This window comes from Lutzomyia longipalpis, chromosome 1 (genome assembly GCF_024334085.1).
Source record: "Lutzomyia longipalpis isolate SR_M1_2022 chromosome 1, ASM2433408v1".
In the NCBI taxonomy this organism is placed as follows: Eukaryota; Metazoa; Arthropoda; class Insecta; order Diptera; family Psychodidae; genus Lutzomyia; species Lutzomyia longipalpis.
Genome location: NC_074707.1, coordinates 26,232,464 through 26,253,391, shown reverse-complemented (window position 1 = coordinate 26,253,391; position 20,928 = coordinate 26,232,464). Strand labels below are relative to the sequence as shown.

At 33.0% G+C, this 20,928-nt stretch overlaps 4 protein-coding genes and 2 non-coding genes across 14 annotated transcripts in view; 3 read left to right on the top strand and 3 right to left on the bottom strand.

Annotated features, from left to right (window-relative positions):
* Positions 1-9,096, bottom strand: part of LOC129797536 (REST corepressor) — a 303,631-nt gene extending 294,535 nt beyond the window's left edge. Inside the window, exons 1-11 of one of the 3 annotated variants that reach the window (XM_055840236.1) lie at positions 8,823-9,086; positions 8,552-8,602; positions 8,347-8,484; positions 8,023-8,237; positions 7,795-7,959; positions 7,635-7,730; positions 6,011-6,246; positions 5,473-5,686; positions 3,444-3,809; positions 3,274-3,354; positions 2,666-3,164 (exon numbers count right to left, since the gene is read on the bottom strand). In XM_055840236.1, coding sequence (XP_055696211.1) covers positions 3,090-3,164; positions 3,274-3,354; positions 3,444-3,809; positions 5,473-5,686; positions 6,011-6,246; positions 7,635-7,730; positions 7,795-7,959; positions 8,023-8,237; positions 8,347-8,484; positions 8,552-8,602; positions 8,823-8,934 — 1,749 coding nt within the window. In that variant the 5' untranslated portion in view covers positions 8,935-9,086 and the 3' untranslated portion in view covers positions 2,666-3,089. Of the gene's footprint in view, positions 1-2,665; positions 3,165-3,273; positions 3,355-3,443; positions 3,810-5,472; positions 5,687-6,010; positions 6,247-7,026; positions 7,731-7,794; positions 7,960-8,022; positions 8,238-8,346; positions 8,485-8,551; positions 8,603-8,822 lie in introns of those variants that run through there. The other 2 variants (XM_055840237.1, XR_008751340.1) reach the window with 2 other exon arrangements.
* A 293-nt stretch (positions 9,097-9,389) lies between these two features.
* Positions 9,390-10,485, bottom strand: LOC129797704 (cation-dependent mannose-6-phosphate receptor-like). The gene is made up of 3 exons (XM_055840524.1): positions 10,057-10,485; positions 9,670-9,991; positions 9,390-9,603 (listed from the first exon to the last, which is right to left on the bottom strand). Exons 1-3 carry the CDS (start codon positions 10,419-10,421, stop codon positions 9,520-9,522), a joined length of 771 nt encoding a protein of 256 aa, XP_055696499.1. The 5' UTR covers positions 10,422-10,485; the 3' UTR covers positions 9,390-9,519.
* A 132-nt stretch (positions 10,486-10,617) lies between these two features.
* LOC129797490 (uncharacterized protein KIAA0930 homolog) lies at positions 10,618-14,914 on the top strand. Of its 7 annotated transcripts, none has more exons than XM_055840133.1 (9): positions 10,618-10,817; positions 11,020-11,181; positions 11,256-11,422; positions 11,481-11,906; positions 11,973-12,151; positions 12,356-12,597; positions 13,151-14,050; positions 14,149-14,298; positions 14,565-14,914. In XM_055840133.1, the coding sequence occupies exons 2-9, from the start codon at positions 11,079-11,081 to the stop codon at positions 14,603-14,605; spliced, it is 2,208 nt and encodes a 735-aa protein (XP_055696108.1). In that variant the 5' UTR covers positions 10,618-10,817; positions 11,020-11,078; the 3' UTR covers positions 14,606-14,914. The 7 variants fall into 7 exon arrangements, with proteins under 7 accessions (XP_055696108.1, XP_055696110.1, XP_055696109.1 ...); XM_055840135.1 differs by having other exon boundaries at positions 10,811-10,959; positions 11,484-11,906; XM_055840132.1 differs by lacking the exon at positions 10,618-10,817 and adding an exon at positions 10,838-10,959.
* Positions 12,180-12,252, bottom strand: Trnav-aac (transfer RNA valine (anticodon AAC)). Its single transcript has one exon. It is a non-coding gene; the product is annotated as a tRNA-Val (tRNA).
* On the top strand, positions 14,426-14,498 carry Trnav-aac (transfer RNA valine (anticodon AAC)). The gene has a single exon. It is a non-coding gene; the product is annotated as a tRNA-Val (tRNA).
* A 119-nt stretch (positions 14,915-15,033) lies between the features above and the next one.
* LOC129797479 (spondin-1) lies at positions 15,034-19,121 on the top strand. Its single transcript, XM_055840106.1, has 7 exons — positions 15,034-15,734; positions 15,805-15,971; positions 16,542-16,836; positions 16,891-17,282; positions 17,349-17,648; positions 17,723-17,886; positions 18,036-19,121. The coding sequence occupies exons 1-7, from the start codon at positions 15,150-15,152 to the stop codon at positions 18,452-18,454; spliced, it is 2,322 nt and encodes a 773-aa protein (XP_055696081.1). The 5' UTR covers positions 15,034-15,149; the 3' UTR covers positions 18,455-19,121.
* The last annotated feature ends 1,807 nt before the right edge of the window (positions 19,122-20,928 follow it).

The following is a 20,928-nucleotide window of genomic DNA, read 5'->3' as shown; positions in this document are numbered from 1 at the left end:
GGTGTCTTGTAAAAAAGAGATTTAGGTTTATTATTTTTATTCAAATATTCACGGCTAAAAAAGTATATCAACATTATGTTTTGAAAGGCATTAAGCATTTTTCGATGGAGTTGCAGAGGTATGCAAGACATTTTTAATCCTATTTGAACTAAATTAAAGATTTAACTTTTCGAAATTTAAAAATTATTGTTTTTTTTTTAAATAAAAATCATGCCTAACTTCCTGGCCACACTTTGTATGTTAGTATAACAAATAGTAATTGGTTCTAAAAGATACATAATTCAAATCTATTTTTTTATTAACTCAAAATTTTTGGTAATCATATTTTTGTTGCAACTGCAGAATATAAATACAACGAAATTGATTTCTTTTTCTGCTAAAATTTACGAACAAAGCTAAAAATGACACTTTTACGATTTTTTACAGGAAATATTACACAATCGTTTTTATTTATATTAACATTGTCGTTGTAAAATGATATGGATCATTTGTTAGCAATTAAAAATAATTATTGTTAATAAAGAACCATAACAAAAAATTGATTTCGAAGGACAAACATTGGCTATTATTCTTTTAAAAGGTAAAAAAATAAATGTGAAGAACCAACAAAATAACACCAAAAAAATTCAAAATTTACCTACTGATTTAAAAAAAAATGTAAATAAAATATTAGAGAACATAAAATGCAATCTGTAAGAAGAAAATGAAAAGCATAAGAATCACAGATAAAATGTATGTACATAAATATGGGTACAGGGTATTATAGTGAATTTTTGTCTTTAAAATTAAATCTTAGTTTGAGCGCTCTTATGTTTTACCACAGTCAAGATGGACTGTGATTTTACAGAATATAAATTAGGCTTTCCAGAATAAATATAAAAACAGAAAAAGGAAAAAAATAGAAGCAATAACGAGATTATTGCAATTTGTTGATATCTAAGATACAAAGGGAATACCTTTAAAAATCGGAAATCACAATACTTAGAATATATATTTAAGAATTGGCTGATTATTTTAATTTATATTCAATCTAAAAGATATGGTATTCTAATACCATTATAATGTAAAAACAGAATCAATGCAAAAAGAAGGATGAAAAGCTGTATCTGAAGGAAATACAGCTAAAATAGCATTGAAAAATGAAATTTTCCATTGAAGATACCGAAGCATTTAATTAACTACTATGTGTATTGTATATAAAATAAATAAATTCTGATATCACAAAAACATAGTTACATATTAGTTTTCATTGAAAATAAAACGGCTGCAATGACTGGTCGTCATTCAATATTTCTTCTTTACTATGCTTGGTTTATTATGATAAAGCGAATGTTATGATCAACCCCCACTTGCTCAAAAAAGACAATCAGCGTTCTCATCTAACATAAGCGTCTACAATTTTTACAATTTCAGATTTTTTTCCTGTAAATTAATTGAAGTTTTTAATATATTTTGTCCAATTACATTTCTCATTACTCATTACATAAATAGAACTGAACACTGAATTTTATACGGGTTAAAACAATGTAATAGTTATCCTTCGTCTACAAGTTTAAAAAAATACAATATTTAATCGATTGAGAAAAATCCCCTACATACGCCTGTAAATGTAAAAAATTTTTATGGAATACAAAATATAGGTACCTACTATCTTTTTGTATATTGGAACGTGGATCTTGGATTAAGGTATATTGATTGTTGTTATTCTTTTTATAATTTTCTACAATTACCACTTGGTTCATCTGCTTGACACTTTTCAATAACAATTCACATAAGTTGATTAAATTTTGATATACCTACGTATTACCTTTATCTACTTACCTCTCCAACTCAATTTCTCAGTTTGATTTTTAATTTCTCTCTGAAACAATCTGCCTTTGTCGATATTTTAAAATATGGTGAAAAACACTTTAATTTAATATGCTAAATTTCTTTTATTTTTATTTTATTATAGAAGTAAATAGTAATGTAATATTACTTACTACATCTATATATAATTTTAGAGGCAGAGATTAAATTCTTATTATGCAAGTGATTTAGTGTTTGTAACATTATTCTTGTCAGCGATCAATATAATTACATATGAAAATCAATATTATGCTCTTCAATGCATTTATTTTTTTTAACAATATTTTTGTTTCACGATTTGAACAAAATCCTAAAAATATTTTCATATTATCTGAACTTAAATTTTCCCCAATTAATCCACACAAACTCCCAGCACGGACGGTTTTAAAATTATTCTTTCTTTTTCATACACACGCGTGAAGACTGTTTTATTTTTCACAATAAACTCTCTGCCTTTCTTCCAAATAAAAAAAAACATTATGTTCTTACACACTAAATTGATGAACCTACATAGAAAGATAGGACTTTTGTATTTATGTATCTCAAATCTCCTACTTAAAGTGACGTGACCATCCTTTTTAAATTCTTAATAGTTTAAAATTGCTAATTTTTAGATGAAAAATTTATATCTTATATAAATACATACAAGGAATACGTATTTTAATTTCTTTTCTTAAAATTCTCATAACTATTACCTACATGATGCACATGCTATACTTTAATCTATACAATAGTTTTAAATTTTTAATATTATACAGTTGGTTTATTTCTCGATAAGAAAAATCCAAAAGTACGTTGGCAAATTGAAAGTGCGTAGTAATGAAAACAACTTTATTTCTTTTTTTTTTGTTGGAAAATAAACAGAAATCTTTTCATTTCACATATCTCTTCTTGTCTCCATTGTTAAAATTATTGTATATAAAAAAATTATATAAAAAAAAATCACGTTTATAAATCTACGAGAAAGTCATACAGTCACTCTAAAGCAAATAAATACATAATATGAATTAAGGTCCAATAATAGTATAAATCAAGGCATAATTACTATTGCATTAAAAATAATAGATCGAATTGAAAAAAAAAATGTTTTGCTTGTAGAAAAAAAGAATCCCAGAATTCCTTATATAATTTCATTTTTTCGTTTTGTTAATAAAATTATTTTAATCAGGGAACGAATTAAAAAAAAACTTTATATTAACTACAGCTTGCATTACAATATCGTTAAAAAAAGGTATTTTTGTTTATTTGGTAGTTGCGTTGCTCCCCAAATCAGCTGGTATAATATTATCTCTCAAAATGGGCGTAGAATCTTTACCCTACAAAAAATATTTTTATAGATTTAATTGTTTGTATTTTCATATTATGAGAAATTGAATAATTGCATGTACAATTATAAAACTATATCTACTAAAGTAAAAAACTAACCTTTTCAGAGTCGTCACATGTAATTGTAATTTCCACATCTTTCTCTTTCTTATTTTCCATTGAATCATCATCGATATCAATCTGGAATAAAATGTGGTGAAATTTTAAATTAAAACTTTATTATTTTTTTTTAATTCAAAATTTTCAAGATAATTATCCGTTAAACTCACCTCCATGACATCATCACTAAATTGTTGACCATTTGATTTACTAAATGCTCCACCAGACATAATGGAAGTAGCATCGTGATGCTGGGAGTTTTCAGCCTCAAAATCTTTCATAGCGCCATCCAAATTATATTTACGGCGGTAATTGACGAAAAACAGTCGTACTTGTGCTGGTGTCTTGGTTCCAATTGTCTCTGCAATTGCTTGAAAATCCTTCCCATATTTTCGTATACCCTGCGCCGCCAAGAGTAGTTCTTCATTATTCCACCGCGTATTAATTTTGCTCATGGATTCCGCTGGTCGTAAATCCTCTGCCGAATCTGAGTTTTTTCTCTTTAATGAACTAACTGTCTGCTTGTTTTGCTGAATCTGCAAGAATTTAAAAATAAAAAAAATTGAATATTTAAATGTATTTTTTTTACATATTATCTTTCACTGACACGTATAAATATTATATATTTATAAAGAAGTGTATTAATCCAGACTTTTTCTATTAAAAAATTAAAAGAACTGTAACAAAAATCCAATTGATTGCTGAAATTAATTATTGTTATATTATTTTTACTATTTTCCGTCTTCTGATGTTCGTCAGCATACGGAAAATAGTATAAAAATAAAAATCGTCAGAGGCAGAAGAAAATTATTATTATTGTAATTTTGAAAGGTTACCTACTTAAAATGTCGTGTTTTTTTATTGTTATAGGCATATCTGGGTTAAAACTCAAAATAAATTAAATATACAAACTTGATGATGAAATAGTAAAAATATATATCAATGAAAAAGGCGTTAATAAAAAAGCACTTACATGAAATAAATGTTAATGCGGAAAATATAGTTAAAAACAAGAGCACATACAAATGAAAAAGCGGTAAAGGATTTCGACATATGGTTGAATTTATTTAATATATTCATGAAAAGGACAGTATGTAAAATAAAGTAATAAATTGGTTAACTTTATTTTACCATCATGCATGAAAAAAGAGATGTTAGTCTGACTGAAAGAAAAGTGGAAAAACAAAAAACTGATTGTATGTCTGTTCCCTCGTAAGGTTTTTTGTTTGTTTCTTCAACACAAAAAAATATGAAAAAACTCAATAATCAAAGTATAGTTTTCGTTTTGTTGCATCTTTAAAAATTTGATACTTTTCATTATAGCACAAGAAAACTAAATGATACATAATAAGAGACGTTTTAAAGTTTATTGAGATAATAAAAGAGAAAAAAAATAATTAAGAGAACTATAAACACAGCACTAGACACAGAACAGGACTCTTCATCAAGTATTTATATTTTTTAAAAGCAAAATATTTTTTAAAAAATAAAAACAAATGACAGAAAATATTAGCTTTGGCACATATAAATTCACATTTTGGTGTGAATATTGATTTATGGCAGACTAATAAAAAATTATATTTTTCTTTTCATTGTACTTTTGGAGATTTCTAAACAAATATTTTTAATTAACACATCCTTTTAAGCTTAATATACTTTTGTGATTAAATTTTTTCCTATAAAATAAAAACAAGCCAACATCAAACGATATCTTAAAAAATTTATCGACAAAGTTATTGTCCAGTTGTAATGAGACAATACATACCCGATATAATTTCTTTTCGAGAATAATATAACGGAAAATTATTTTATTGTTGGTATATAGATATTATAGATAGTATACGAAATTCTTAATTTAATAAACTTTAGCTAATGAAGTTTTCGAAAACAAATTAAAATTCTCAAAGGTAATAATAATTTGAAATTAATGTCCAGCTGTAACAGAATGTTTAAAGTCGCGATGTATAACCCCAATAATTAAAGTTTTTTTTTTAATCTAGATAAGAAATTAACTTTTTTAGTCTGCCATTTTTTATTGTGTTTGTATAATAATTTATATGTGTCATTGTTTGAGAACTAAACGGATATAGTTGTAATGATGTATTATTTTAAAAAAATTTATACAAAAATACTTTTCAAAAAATAAGGAAGAAAATAATCTGCAATGTCTTTTTTATTATGAAAAAAGTTATCTCTTACTTGACACCAAAGCGACACGATTTCTCTATCCATAGCCCCTAGGAGTTCATCATTTCGATTGGCTTGGTCATTATCTGGATTGGCCAATGCAACTATATCATCGTGATTAATGTGCATACCACGCGGTGGTTTACGCTTATGCTTATCATGACTGTTTTTGGATCGCTTCCCAAAACACGAAGGGCCCGTTGTTGGACGCAAATTTCCAGTACGTCTGACACAGGGAAAAACACGAAGAATATTTTTTAAAAAAAAAATTATATCTCAATATCTTTTGTTTAGAATAAAATCACTGGAAAATGCATGCATTAATTTTTAGGGCTTTCTTTTCTTTGTTTCAATTTTAATTCTTAAATTTCTTTTATTTTATTTATAAATAAAACGTTAAAATTTTCCCGTGATAATTACAAAAAAAAAAAGATAAAAAAATGATTTTTTTCTTATTTATGAAAATGTCTTTAAAAACAATGTGTATATATATAAGGGAGGCATGTAAAATTAAAATTAAAACAATGAAAAAGTCGCACATTATCCGTACCTCCAGTGATGATAGCAACTGTTGCATAATTTGCCCTGTGGCGTGCTATTCACGTGATTACACGGAACACCACATCCGCCACAACCACCAGTGGTTGAGGACAATGCGGATGACGCGTTTGTGGACGGCGATGATGAAGTATTTGGAAGTGAACCACCTTTTGTGTCTTGCACATCGTTATTGGTGTCATTTCCAGAATTATTTGAATTTATGGTGCATATTGCAGATGATGACGCCTACAATAGTTTTTTTTGTTATTTACTTAAAGTTTTATCTTCATTTCAATATATCCTTTCTATTACATTGTATTTTTATTTTTTATACGTTTTTCAATTAAAAAAATATATTTTCAGTTTTTTGTTTTACTACAACTTTTTTTTTATATAAAATTACACACATTATCATTGCCAAGAAAAAAAAATTGTATAAAAAAGAATCACAGCTAAAATAATGGACAGTCATGAGTAAGGTTAAAAAATGATAAGGAAAGCGTATGGCTTGAGGAACACATAATTATAATGCACTAAAAGGAGTTTTTTTTTTAATTAATTTGTTTCCATTTTATTTTATCTTTTGATATAAATAAAGAGCAATATAATAAAGTAGTTGCTTAATACTTTCCATACCCAGAAAATCGTAAACGCACAAAAATGGTGGATATCACAAAAAGCAAGAAACTTTTGAGATATATTCTGCGCATGCCCTATATCGTTGAAAAGGGTAACATAAAGTAGTTGTATGTATGTATGGATATATTACGCTTATTTGATGACACTGAAAACTCAAAAAATGTACAAAATAATATAAAGAATTAAGGAATTCTTAATATAAATTTCAATATTTACTTTAACTTTTTGTTTCTTTTATTATGGGTTCCAGTCAAATAGATGATTTTCCTTTAATTTTTTTTAAAGTGAATGAAAATATTTAAGACCGCAATCAAGTCCTGAACTGTGTCGTAATCTTCAAAATCCTTATTGTTTTTTTTATATTTTATATTTACTTAAAAACCTGACAGATTTTTTTTTGTTTTCGTTAAAAATTATAAACTTTTTATCCCACTTTAGTACATTTAAGCAGAACGAAAAATTATTATATTTTATTTTGGAGTTTAGAGTTAATAATTTTTATCTCTTGAAATTGATTAAAAAAAAAACAAATCTACAATTAATTCTAAGAAGTGTTGGCAAATCAACTTCAACGTCATTGTACATAAATATTGTATTAACTGGCAAGCTGAAGCCCAGTCTTATGAAAATCATACTGCTTAGTTATCTAGGTAAACTGCAGGAATTTCTTGGGTCCATAGATGCACAATGATTTATAAAAGCAAATCTAATGAATAAAATCAATTTAATTACTTACATACTTAGAGAATTATGTTACCGACCACAGAGCATATCCGTGTATTTCAACGATATTCTACTGAATTTGTTACAAAATATTTCTACAACTACAGATATCAAAGGAATATGGGAGGAATATATAGAGAAGTACATAATAAGTAGGGTAGCCCACTCTACATTTTTTCAAGCATTAGGATGCATTGAGGTAAAAAAAATGAAGTCTAACAAAGCATATATGTATAGAGATTGACTGGTATATGTATATAAGACATACATACCTGGAGGCTTGCTGCAGAGCTTGATACCTGATCATCTTTGACTCCTCTAGGGGGTGATCCACTGGCCCTATGAATACCACGATGAATGGGCCATTTCTGTGGATAGTAATATACAGAGTAAGGAAAAATGTCCAAAAATTGTGCATGCCAATAACCTTACCTTCTCATCACTATCCGATTCTTCATTGCTTCCGTTCTCACTCCCATTTTCTGAGCTTTCATTCTTTTTTATCTTCTCCTGACGATCCATTACGCTCGTACGACTCCGCGTCTTTTTCCACGAGTAATAGTACTTCACCAGGCTAGGGATTGACTTGTCCGGTAGCTGTTTGAAAAAGAGAATTCAGTTTGAGGACGTAAAACAATGAGATGTTGAGGAAATACTTACCATCTGCCGGATACGATGAAAACTCTTTCCGTGGAACTGGAATGCTTGCTCAAAGAGCACTTTATCCTCCGCCGTCCACTCGTCCGGGAATGGTGTAAAATTAGCGAGGTCAGATTCTGCTCTCGCGAGATCATGTTTATGCCAGAAGAGCATTCCAAGTGCTTGCTCACCATTATACCCATACTTCTCCTTAGCCACCGTAATATACTCTTCCACTGAAAGACAGAAGATGAGGGCATTTCCGTGTCATGGTAAAGAACGACGCCATTTTGAGAAAGTATAATGTGCAACGTTTCAAGGAAAAGCACACATCCAGATACTCACACTTGGCATCAGGGATTTCTTTTGTAGGTGACCACACAAGGAGGGCCCTGTCGTTTAGTTGATCCACCTTTCTCTCCATTGGATTTATAAGTTCCGGGCAGACAGCCTGGTAGTCGCGCCCCACACGAATTTTCTCGGCTGTGAAGCAGGAGGGCAGTTTTATGGTCATGAAGTGACAAAGAAAAAAAACTCACGGAAAGCTTACCTTCGTATTCGCTTGACTTCTTCAAAGATTTTCCAATTTTCTTGGATGAAGCTATTGAAACGGGTGGAAAAGAAAGAGAAAAAAGGATAATTAGTCTGACATACAAATCCAAATTGAACCATTTGGGTATCGCTACCGGTTGGTCCCTGATTGTCCCATATATAACCTTATACTCTGGATATAGCTACCCAGGGCTGTGCGGATCCCCTTATCAGTATTAGAATACAACTCAAAATTCACATCATATTACTTAAAGTAGAAGGATACTTACAATTGTCATCATCGGAACTGGATTCAGGCGAATGATGACCGTTGGGGCTCGGACCGCGAGATCTCCTCCCACCATTTCTCACGTTTTCTGTATTTCTTTCGGCCAGCACCATGTCCAATATATTGTTTAAACTGTTCTTATGCACTTGCAATGGGTTTTATAATGAAAATACCCCAAAAATGGGATTATTTTTCACTTTTCCCGGATGTCTGACCACGGCTCCAGACGACAACGCAATGGTGTCTCACTGTCAAGCTCCTTCATCGAACGACCATAGACAATCAGCTCCTCTAGTGCGCACTTTTTGTACTGACAGCCTTAATGCGATTTTCACGATTATTAAAACTTTTCTTACCTAATATAGAAAATCTTTAAATCTAAAACCTTCTTAAGATGGTCAAGAAATTTCCTGAATTGCTTACATTTATAAAAATTAGAAAATAGTACTTTGAAAACCCTCTTGTCACAAGATGCCCGTTGATGACAGTTGAAAAAAATTTCGCTGTATATTTGTATTTGAAATCAATAACGACTATTATCACGCCCTTTATCCTCAAAAATCGTGCATGCCATTCAAAAATCTTTATTGTTATGAAAAAAGGCTACAATCTTTATAATAAGTTTTCACAATAATATAGTAACCAAAAAAGATCGGTTCACAATGCAATGGTGAGATGATCAACAAAAGCCTCGAAATTTAAATCGAATCATATGTGTCTCGACCTTGAACTAAATCACTAGGTCTGACTTTACAACCATTTTGCAAAAATCTTATGCCATCCTGAAAGAAAAAAAGAGCAATTAGATAAGCTCGAATGTATCATTTGGTAAAAAATACGAATCCTACCATGACTAGTCCTGGCAAATTCCGCCAGAATGTGATATTTGGTATGACTTCAATCCCTCGAGCTCCCAACATGAAAAAGTTTACAACAATCCCTATGGCAAAGTACATAGTGAATGCTACTAGGAGTATTACCATAAGTACACCTCCTGTACTAAGTCCCTCACTACGTGGTATCTTTTGGGGGCATGCTAGTGGCGATAGAAGATGAAAATTCGTCACAATTCCATCTTTTTGATCGTCTGTTGTTGGCGCTACTACAAAAAACGAATCATTCTTTTTAGCAGTACTCGAAGATATGCACGTCAGTTCTATGTGTAATTTCCTGAAAAGATAAAAAGATAATATTGGGCTTTTGTTGTTGGTTTTTTTCTTCAAATGAAAACTAACAAAGACATGTAATCCGCTGAAAGACAGATGCGATCAGAGTCTTCAGTCCATTTCCAATCCATCGTTTTTGCCAGCTTTGTTGAATTTACCGGAGATGTATTATTGAACATGCAAAGAGAGAATCCTCCATTCTCTGTGCAGTTTTTTGCTTCGGCAAAAGTGATTGGTAGAGAAGAAGAATCAGTGCAAACACTGAACACATAAGTTTGATTTCCTGCAGCATATGCAACCAATTGTAACCCTTTAAGATTTGTTAGATCCACAATGTCTGTACTCGAAAGTGTGTGTAGGCAAGGATTATCCTCACATGCGTATTCAGCTATATGGAAAAGTAGGAAAATTGCGAAAATCCGGAACTTTTCCATTGTTGTTTTTATTTTGTCACATCTAACCTTACATTTCTGACACGAACAAGTTTTTCTTCTTCTTCTTCTTCTTCTTTATAGTTTTTGCAGGGCCGAACACGCGAACTAGTCCGAATTGACTGTTTATTTTTGACTGTTTTTGGCAGTAAAAAACCCAGAAACTGGGTATTTCTATGCGTCTATGGAAATTCTCCAGTGTATATTTTTACATTTTTCTTTAATTGATATTATGATATTAGTGATTTTCTAAGGATTTTTATGAAATAATGTAAAGTAAAAGATTTATTATGCATGTCTTTATTACACGGTACATTTTTATTGTATCAATTCCTGCTTTCATATAAACTGAGAAAATATCTACAGACATTCTACAGAAAGTTCCAGGGGTTATTCAAGGTAGTATTTTGTAGGGCTACGATAAAACTTAAAAACTCCTTTTGTTTTGTGATTTTTTATTCATATGCAAGAATTGAAATTGTATTTTATTAAATCTGGTCTGCAGTTCAATTGGCTATTTAGTCCACAACAGCTCTGCTATGTAGTTTTTTTTTAAAAAGTAAACATATTAGATTCTAATTTCAAAATTACTCTCCTGTAGTTGTGAAGTGAAGAAACGCCCGCGAAAGTTATATTTTTGCCTTGAGGAAAATTCACGAAATGGCCCTGAATCCTGCTTTTCTTAAGGCCACAGCTCTTCAGCAACTTCTGGATGAAATAAACTTTCAGCGGACAAAAGAGATGCGGCAGCTGCTTAAAGATGGTGATTATTATTCAGATAGCAATTTGCTAATCATGTCAATTATTGATTTTTCTCCGCCTCCCGGTTTTTCGTAGACAGCGGATTTGTTGTTCTCCAAGGAACCACCTACTGGACAGATTTGTTTGTTCGTCATTTTCTTTTTCAAGCTGAGCCTGAACATAGTATAGATTCCGATGATTTACTATTTTTTGTCCGGAAGAAGCACGTCAAGGGATCCTCACGCCATATGCCTAAGTTTGAGGTGGATATAAGATATCTTTGAATATCTCTTGTGTTTATTAATATTTGTTTTCACGAAGCAGACTGATGTGGATGTGTTTCGCAAGGATTCAAGGAAACTGCCAATTGGTGATCCCGACGTAGATTGGGAGGAGACGGTGTACTTGAATTTGGTGATTCATCAGTTTGATTACAAGCTTACCCTTGCCATTTGTACTCGGACATCTCCGAAAGAACTCCAAGTGCTTCGGAGACACACACAGAGAGTTTATGCATCACCTAGTCGTCGGAAAATGGACACAAAGGGTGAAGGGGAGGAGATGACCTATCCTCATATTTGCTTCATGGTTGACAATTTTGATGAAGTCTTCAGTGACATCCTCGTACGTGATGGTGAAATGGTGTGCGTAGAATTAGTTGCCAGCGATCGAGATGGTTCTGTTCAGGGAGTCATCTTTCTAGGCTCCATTCGCTACGATGCTTTGAAAAAGGTCTACGATGCTAGAGTGAGTGAAATTTCGCTCCTGCACTTTCTGGGTCTATAACATTATTATTTTTTTTTTTATTTTCAGCAATCTAGTTTAAGCTCAAAAGTGGCACAACGAATGATGTTTGGGCTCTTTAGCTCAGGAGGACCTCAAACTCGTTGTGAATTTGTTCGAATGAAGGGCCCCCAGGGAAAGGGTCATGCTGAGATGGCTGTGACTAAGCCCAAAGGTTCCGGTGTGGAAACTCCAACAAGTGAGCCTGGGTAAGCGAAGAAAAAAAATTTAAAAGAGTGTTTCCGCCCGGGATCGAACCGGGGGCCTTCCGCGTGTTAGGCGGATGTGATAACCACTACACCACGGAAACAGCTGATAGAGTGTGATACAAAGTTGCATTACATTCAACACAAATAGAATGTAAGAAAAAAATCTTCATAACGAAAACTTTTCTTTTTATTTTTATCTTACAGATTCTGTGCCACTGACATGTGGGATACAGACTGGGATGATGAGAATGAGGATTTTTATACGTATCGCCATCAGCGTCGTCTCAGTGACCCTAGTGCTAATCTCAATCACTTTGCACGATTCGCTTGGAAAACTAAGAGTGGCCAAGACGGTACAGCTGGAAGCAAGGCAAGATCTGAAAATGAGGGTCTCGATTCACTGGCAAATGATATATCAGAGATTGAAGCTGGAGACCTACGTGATGGTGAGTAAAAATTCATAAGCTTTAAACCATTTACTATTGCATGCACGCTAATTCGATTGTGTTGCACATTTTTTTTTCTCATAAAAAGAGCACAAAATATCGTTCCAAAGTGTGTTTTTTCTGCTTTAGATGATGTATTATTAAAATTATGTCTTCTGTATTAATTAATTAATCTTATTTGATGAATTGGCTTATAATTTATAAAGTATAGATGGCTTTTCTTTTAGTAGAAATTAAGATATGAAATGTGATTCTGAGGAGGCAGGACGATTCTTAAATTAAGACAAAATCAAAAATTTAAGCAGGAGAAAGCACAATACATTGACAATTTTAAATTGCCGCAGTCGCGAAAAACAACAATAATATGAAATAAAAAAAATTTTGATTTTTTTTAATGTAAAGTAGAGCTCACACCATTTCTCCATTTGAGTTGCTTTTAATGAGAGAAGTGATAACAAAATCTGTTTTTAATTTTGCAATAGGGGTAGTAAAATGTGGGCTTCCTCTTTAACTTGCGATTAAACCACATTGGAATGTGTGATCTGTCTTACAGATCGTCCTGCTTCCTCTGCGTCGGACACAAAATTGGCATCTGCCACATCATGCTGCACGTGTTGCTTTGGCTCCAAGAAGCGATGGAGTGACTCAGCATCGGCACAAATGTCCGATGTTTATTGTCGCACGTGCGATGAGGCCAATTCTCCGGCATGCCTTGCCAATGTAACACCCAAAAGGAGTCGTCCAAAACATCAAAATTTATTGACGGTGGAGAGTGAAATTGAGATGCCGGGATCACAGGAACACAAAAAGCTTTCGATTAAGGAAAAGAAAAAATCCCCAAAGACATTCGATAGTTCCCGGAAAGAGATAAAGAAAGTCACAGAGTCGCCTAAAGGACACCGGAAGAACAACCGTAATAATGTGGAAGAGTATGAATTGGCGGACGATGCAACCTCCCTTAATGGGGATTTGACTGATGATGTTGTAAAGATTGGTGTTTTAAGTGATCTCGATCCAAGATTAATTGTTCGTGTGCACGGTAAGGAGGAGCTTCCAGTTGTACAGCAGAGACAGAGTGGTGCCAAATTGTCACAGAAACTTCAAAAAAAATTAATTGATCCTGCAAAAGATCCTCATCCTCTTAGTACTGAGGTGGAATATCATGAGAATGAAGTGGAAAAGAAAAACAACGTTAAATCCGATACAAATCTCAATTCAAAGAGATATAGAAAAGAAGAAAAAAATCAAGATGTGGGGGATGTTTTAAATGGGAATTTTAAGAAAATATCATGCAAGAGATTCTACTCGACATTCCCTAAAAGGAAACGTAGCACCATTCATCACAGCATGTGGTATAGCAGACCAATTTCGCTTAAAAAAGTTCCCCAGAAGACAACACCCGATGGCACTAACATCTACTATTGGTGTGATATGCCCAAAAAGTCTTCGAAAGGTCGATTTTTTTTATTTGCATACTTAAATCTTAAAAAAATAATGAACACCTTGTGATAAATTGAAATAATTGTATTTTGGTTTGTGATCTTATTACAGAGCTGGATGATGGAGCGTACAATCCGTTGTGGGCTAGCAAAGGATTCACACAGACTTTCCACTTTTGGAAAGAAAACCGACGTCAGCAGTCAACGCCATTGAATGCATTCCTAACATATGTTACCCTACCATGGTGGAGCATCGCAAAAGGTTAGATAATGATATTAATACCTACATGTATTTATATTTAATATCAAAAACAAATGAAATTGAAGTACATGGTGCAAGAAATAAATTTGCATGGGCGAATGTATTCAGTTCAAAACATACACCACATGTTTCCGTGGTGTAGCGGTTATCACATCCGCCTAACACGCGGAAGGCCCCCGGTTCGATCCCGGGCGGAAACATTCTTTTTTTTTTGCTAGTTTGTACTTAATCTCAAATTTTTACCTAAAAAATATATATATTTTTAGATTTACTGGACCACCGTGAAGCGCCAATCCTGACCTTTTAGCAATTTCAATTTGGAGAGATTTTTGCACTCTTTAACTTCTCGATATTACGTATAAAAATAAGACTTATTACTTAACTTTATGCAATGATTTATTTTATTTTTGTGTGATCAGAAAATAGTCCTTATTTGTGATAAGAAAAAATCGTTTTTTGGGTTATTCAATTTTTGATTTTTTAAAAAAAATTCTTTATAGGAGATATTGATATTTATGAAGTCATAAGATAATAACAATTATATATATTTATAATTTGGCGTTCCAGCCTTCAGTAAACTAAAAAAAAAAAAATAAAATGAACATTACTCGGAGAATGAGCTTTTCTCTATGGGATTCTTTGCTCTGGTGTGATTCTTATCTTTATGAGACTCTTGGGTCAGAGGTTACAATGTTCAACTCTCCTATCGAGGCCGTGTTTGTGGTTCAGAGAGGACGCCAATAATACTGAGCCTGGTGAAGCAAATTGAAACGTCAATTGTGTTTATCTGCATCTGGTGAGAGAGATTCTAACACAAAATTTACTCAGTTGTATTCAGCAGTGTAACAGAGATGCTCTTGTGGAGTTTCCTCTTGGGGTTTTCAATAGCCCTCTTGGCAGGGCAGGTGTCTGGGTGTAGAAAGGTGCCGCCATTTGAGAACTACAGTCGTCGTACACGAGGGGACAATGGATATAAGCTGATCATTGGCGGAGAGCCGAATGGATATGAGCCAGGGAAAATTTACAATCTCTTCCTGCTTGGGTCACGAACACACAGACGCCTCCAACAATTCACACACTTTATGCTGAGTGTTCAGGCATCCTCGACACCACATCTCAATACTGCCCTCTTTTCAATGGCCAGTCCTAAGAGGGTGGGTCGCTTCCAGCTCTTTGGAGATCATCTCACACGTTTCAACGATAAATGCGTTAATACCGTGTCAGAGACAGATGATCTCCCCAAAACCGAGATCCAAGTCATGTGGGTGGCACCTGCAGCTGGATCGGGATGTGTAGCACTTTCAGCGATGGTCTATGAAAGTCTAGATGCATGGTTTTCCGATGATGGAGGCCTCACAAAGATTATCTGCGAGGGAAAACCCACAAGGCACTCCATCGCAGAAGAATGTTGTGCTTGTGATGATGCTAAATACAATGTAAATTATTTCTCTGGGTCTCATTTAACACTGAAAATCTGAGCGTAACATTATTTTGTTTCTATTTCAGTTTATCTTCCAAGGTATTTGGTCAAATGAAACCCACCCCAAAGATTATCCTTTTGCCGTATGGCTCACACATTTCTCAGATGTGATTGGAGCCACGCATGAGACAAATTTTTCTTTTTGGGGCGAAAATCATATTGCAACAGATGGATTTAAGAATCTTGCAGAATGGTGAGTAATCTCATGTTTCTGTATACACACAAGTATTATAGACATAGAAATTCTGATGATGTCACATAGTGAATTAATATTTTAATTTACTCTTGAAAATATGTCAAATAGGTTTTGCATTGAGAATCATTTCTTAATTGCTGATAAATTTTATCAAAGCGCAAAATAATTATCATTGAATACTATAAGATGGAAAGTTTGAGAAATATGTACAAGAGGCAAAATTTTAATGAAGAAATCTTTAATAACTTTTGTCACAGTAAATTCATTTTTAAGATACAAAACTACTAAAACAAGGAGAATATAAATAAAATTCTAAACGTGGTCAGCAAGCGAAGGAAACAGAGTTCCTTGAATCACTTGCTGATAAGTTAATGAGAAAGTAAAAAAAAAATACTTTTTTACGGTGAACGTCGCTTCTTTTTTTTAAATAGATTGTTGTTATATTACTCACAACACAGGTCAAGAGAAAAATTTTAAATTAATTAAGGAAATCAGTGATAGAAATAAAATTATTGAAGTAAATTGATAATTAAGGTATGTATTGCATATCTTTTATTAAAATTATAGGGGTTCAGTGAGATCCTTAGAAACTGAACTTCGTTCCAAAGGATCTAAACTGAGGAGCCTGATAAAAGCTGCAGGATTGTGGTATCCAAGTGTAAACACTAACACCACATCCCACTTTCGTGTTGACCGGAAGCATCCTAAGATGTCCCTTGTGTCGATGTTTGGACCATCTCCTGATTGGGTAGTGGGCGTTAATGGGTTGAATTTGTGCAAAGAAGATTGTTCTTGGATGGAATCTTTAGATATTGATCTCTACCCATGGGATGCAGGCACTGATAATGGAATTAGCTACATGGTAAATTATAAACTTTTTAATTCATTTCTCCTTATTCACGTTATTGTGTTTTAGTCTCCAAATTCAGAGACCCAACCTAGAGAGAGAATGTATAAAATTACAACGATGTACCCAGAAGATCCTAGAGCACCATTTTACAATCCCACATCAAACACAATGGTCCCATTGGCGAAGCTTTTCATTCGCAAAGAGAGAAATATTGCACGGGGATGCGATGATGACTTTATTCAGGCTCAATTAGATGTTTCAGAAAATACTGAGGAATCATCCAGGCCAGAATGTGAGACGACTGACTTCTCTGAGTGGACTCCTTGCTCTGTGTCATGTGGAAAAGGCATTCGGATGAGAAATCGGCAATACAGAAATCAAGAAAAAGCAACAATGTTAAAATGCAATCGTCAACTAGTGTCAAAGGAAATGTGTGTAGCTGATATTTCTGAATGCGAGTAAGTGACAGGGTTTTTTTTTATAATAATAGAGATGAAGTTAATTGTAATATTTTTTTTTCACAGAGGCGGACAGGGTGACGACGAAGAAGATGAAAATCTAGCTGCTGCTGCTCCTTCTGTTGATGATGCTGGAGAAGGTATTGGAGTTTGTCGCACTACACCATGGTCTTCCTGGTCAGAGTGTTCAGCTTCATGTGGCGTTGGCATATCTATGAGGACGCGTACTTTTATTGATCATAAAGGTAGAAAAAAATGTCCCCACATCACAATTGTGGAGAAACAGAAGTGCATGATGCCTGAATGCTCTTTGGCTGACATTGAAATTCCTGACCCGATGTGTCCTGTGACACAATGGAGTGATTGGTAATTAACCTTCTGGAATGCGTCCATTAAAATTAGTTTTTACGTATCCTTTACGTACCTTTGCTTTCTCATAGGAGTCCCTGTAGTGCTACATGTGGCAATGGCGTAAAAGTTAAAACTCGAATATACATTGGAGATCCTTCATTGAAGCAAAAATGTGAATCCAGGCTAGAGCTATCACAAAGCAGGAATTGCACTGATCGCCCAGATTGTGTTTTAGATCCTCAAATTGCCAGAGGTTGGTATATTTAAGATTTAAAGAAAAATTAAAAATCAGAAATTTTAACATAACTATAGGTATATAGTTTTTAAGGAAATTGTCATAAAATTTGTTTTTCATATTATTGTTACTTTGAGTAATGAATTTTGTTTGTTTCATTTATTTAGAGATTTGTCTTCAACCACTTGATGTCGGACCTTGTCGTGGGAATTTCGTTCGATATGGATATGTCCAAGAAAATGGACGGTGTTCTTCATTTACATATGGTGGCTGTAGAGGAAATCAAAATAATTTTGCTCTTCTTGAGGATTGTCAGAGATCATGTGAGGCTCTAAGACTATCAAATGTAGCACAAGAGATCAGTACACCTTCGAGGATTGTTGAAAACCCCACAACACCTGATACAGATGATCTTCCTGTGGACTGTGTTTTATCTGACTGGAGCCCCTGGTCGCCATGCAGTGTATCTTGCGGATTGGGGCACAGTGAGAAGCGCCGGTATGTTATGCAAGAGGGACGTAATGGAGGTGCTGAATGCCCTAAACGAGTGGTTAAGAGAAAGCGATGCACTCGTCCAGAATGCTAAATATAAAGAACGAAAAAAATGAGCCTTGTAAATCAATAGAAGTTTTCAATATACAGTAATTGGATTGGCAATAATATTTTTTATTCTTTTTATCCTGAAGGTATGCATTAATCAATTAAAAGTAATTGAAGCACATGAACTACAAAATTAAACGGGAAATTAGATTTTTTTTCACCAAAATGATTTTTTTATAACATACATATTCTATACTCTTATTTACATATAGCTTACAAAAACATATAATTACATATTTGTATTCCTGTAAGGCAAAAAAACTGATAAATGTTTAAAACAAGAAAATTTGTATAACCATAGTAGAAATAACTAAAAAAATGGGGGGAAAACTCTCACATATGATCCACACCGAAATTTGGTACTATTGATTTAAAATTAATTAAAAAGAATTTTTTTATACTTTACAAAAATTGCGATTTAGACTAGATGTTATCTGGACTTGGATAAAACCAGTAAAACTGAAATCATTTCATGGAACTTAGGAAAAATTCTGTACCAAAAATTTTCTTTTTACTGCAAAGGTTCACCGATACATACTCGGCACAACTTAAGAATTATTTAGATTATTTAATGTACACTAAATTTTGGAATATTCAGAAAAGGAATTTAGTGTGTTTTTATAATAAAGATATCCCATTCAATTTTTAAGAAATCTTTTTAAATAACAGTTGAAGTTGAAGAGAAGGCTCACGGAGGTTGAAGGTAAAACCAATGAGTTAAGAGAGTTTACAAAAAGTGCAACAACTGCTTCAGGCTTTAAGAATAAGATGGCTAAGATGGCATTGCAAAATGGATGGCATTCACATAGTTGTTTGTTGAAAAGAGGATGAAGCTCTAAAAATATGTCCCACACTCTCATTTCGTGTCGTGGAACTCCTTTGGTATTAAGTGGCCCCAAAGTGAGTGTATTTTGAGAGTCAATCGTATATGTGTGGTATTATTTTTAAATCACTTAAGTAGTTAAGTGCCCGAACACCTCAATTTAGCAGGACTGTAACAAAATTACACTAATAAAAAAAACCGTGTACACATACATATATGTACTGTGTACATACTACATCCTCTTAAAAATACTTAAAAAGCACCGCTAAATATAGATTTAGATATAACATAAAACACTAATGTGTTTGTCGTTTAGATACACTTATATGAAAAATTAGGTGTACGTGTATGTAAGTATTAAAAAGTTATCACTGAAAAAGCTGTGGATTTAAAAATTCTTAATGACAGTTTTAATACCTTTTAATGCATCAAAAGCTTAGAATTTATATAAACATTTTTTTTAGATTATCAGATGGATATCTCTGATATCCAAATATAACGTCCTGATAACAGGAATTATTTCGGTCACTCTCTTCTTTGCCTATTTTTTTGTATTCTTCGCGACGGCGTGAACTGAAAGCGCGTCTGTAAAGTTATGCGATTGTCACACGAGCGTCAAGAAAATGCGTATACGAGGCCAGAAGGCGATTGATGAGATAATTACCATCGAGATTAATTTAAATTGTCCGGAAATGGCGACTGCGAACTTAGAAGAAACTCAAGAAAACATTAAAATTTTGTCCTTTGCCTAAAGATATCTTTAATCGTAATTTGTAATTTGTTCGTCTTATTCAGGCTTTCGATAAAATAAACCTACAGCCGTAATATTATATTATCTGTTTTAACTGACTTGTGAATGAGATGACAGAAAGAGGATGAAAGGGTGCAAAATTTGATAGCTTAGAGTGGAAATATTGTATATGTATATAAAAAGCAGAAGTAAATAGGTATATAGAGAGAAAAAGAAGCAGATGAAACAATAAAAAAGACAATATGTCGTGTGATAAAAATAAACATAGCGCGAGAATAATTTGGAATAGATCCAATAGAGAGAATCTTTGCTGTTTTGTTTTGTGATTTCGACTTCATCCGTTGAACTGAGGAACTTTTCTTTTAGCTCATGCATATTCAACACCAAGAGAGACACTATAATATATATAGGTAAGATAGACCATATAGTCAATATACTGGTGATTTTTTGTTTTATTTTCTCTAGCTCACATTTCTCAAATTGTCTCCCAATCCCGTTTAGCGTTTTCGGTTTTTTTTTTTCTTTTTTTTTACACACACCCTGGATATAAATACGAATGCTATGAACATTTCCTCAAGTTATTGGGAAAATTCGAAAAATTAGGTAGTTTCAACTTAAATTCTTTTCTTCCGCCTGTGTTGCTAGGAAATGGAAAAAAAGAAGGAAATTGTGACTTTCTGTGTTTTATACATTTTCTATATACTTACTTAATTATCTAAGATTCTATCCCACATGGCTCTACAAGCAAAGAGAAAGCTTCCGAGTGAATAATTTTATTAAATTTACATTCTGGACGAGTGAACCTTTTTTGGATACGATATGGTAAAGCTTTTATACGGACGAGAAAACTCGAAAGGGAATTGGCACTTTATGTTTAGTGTCACGT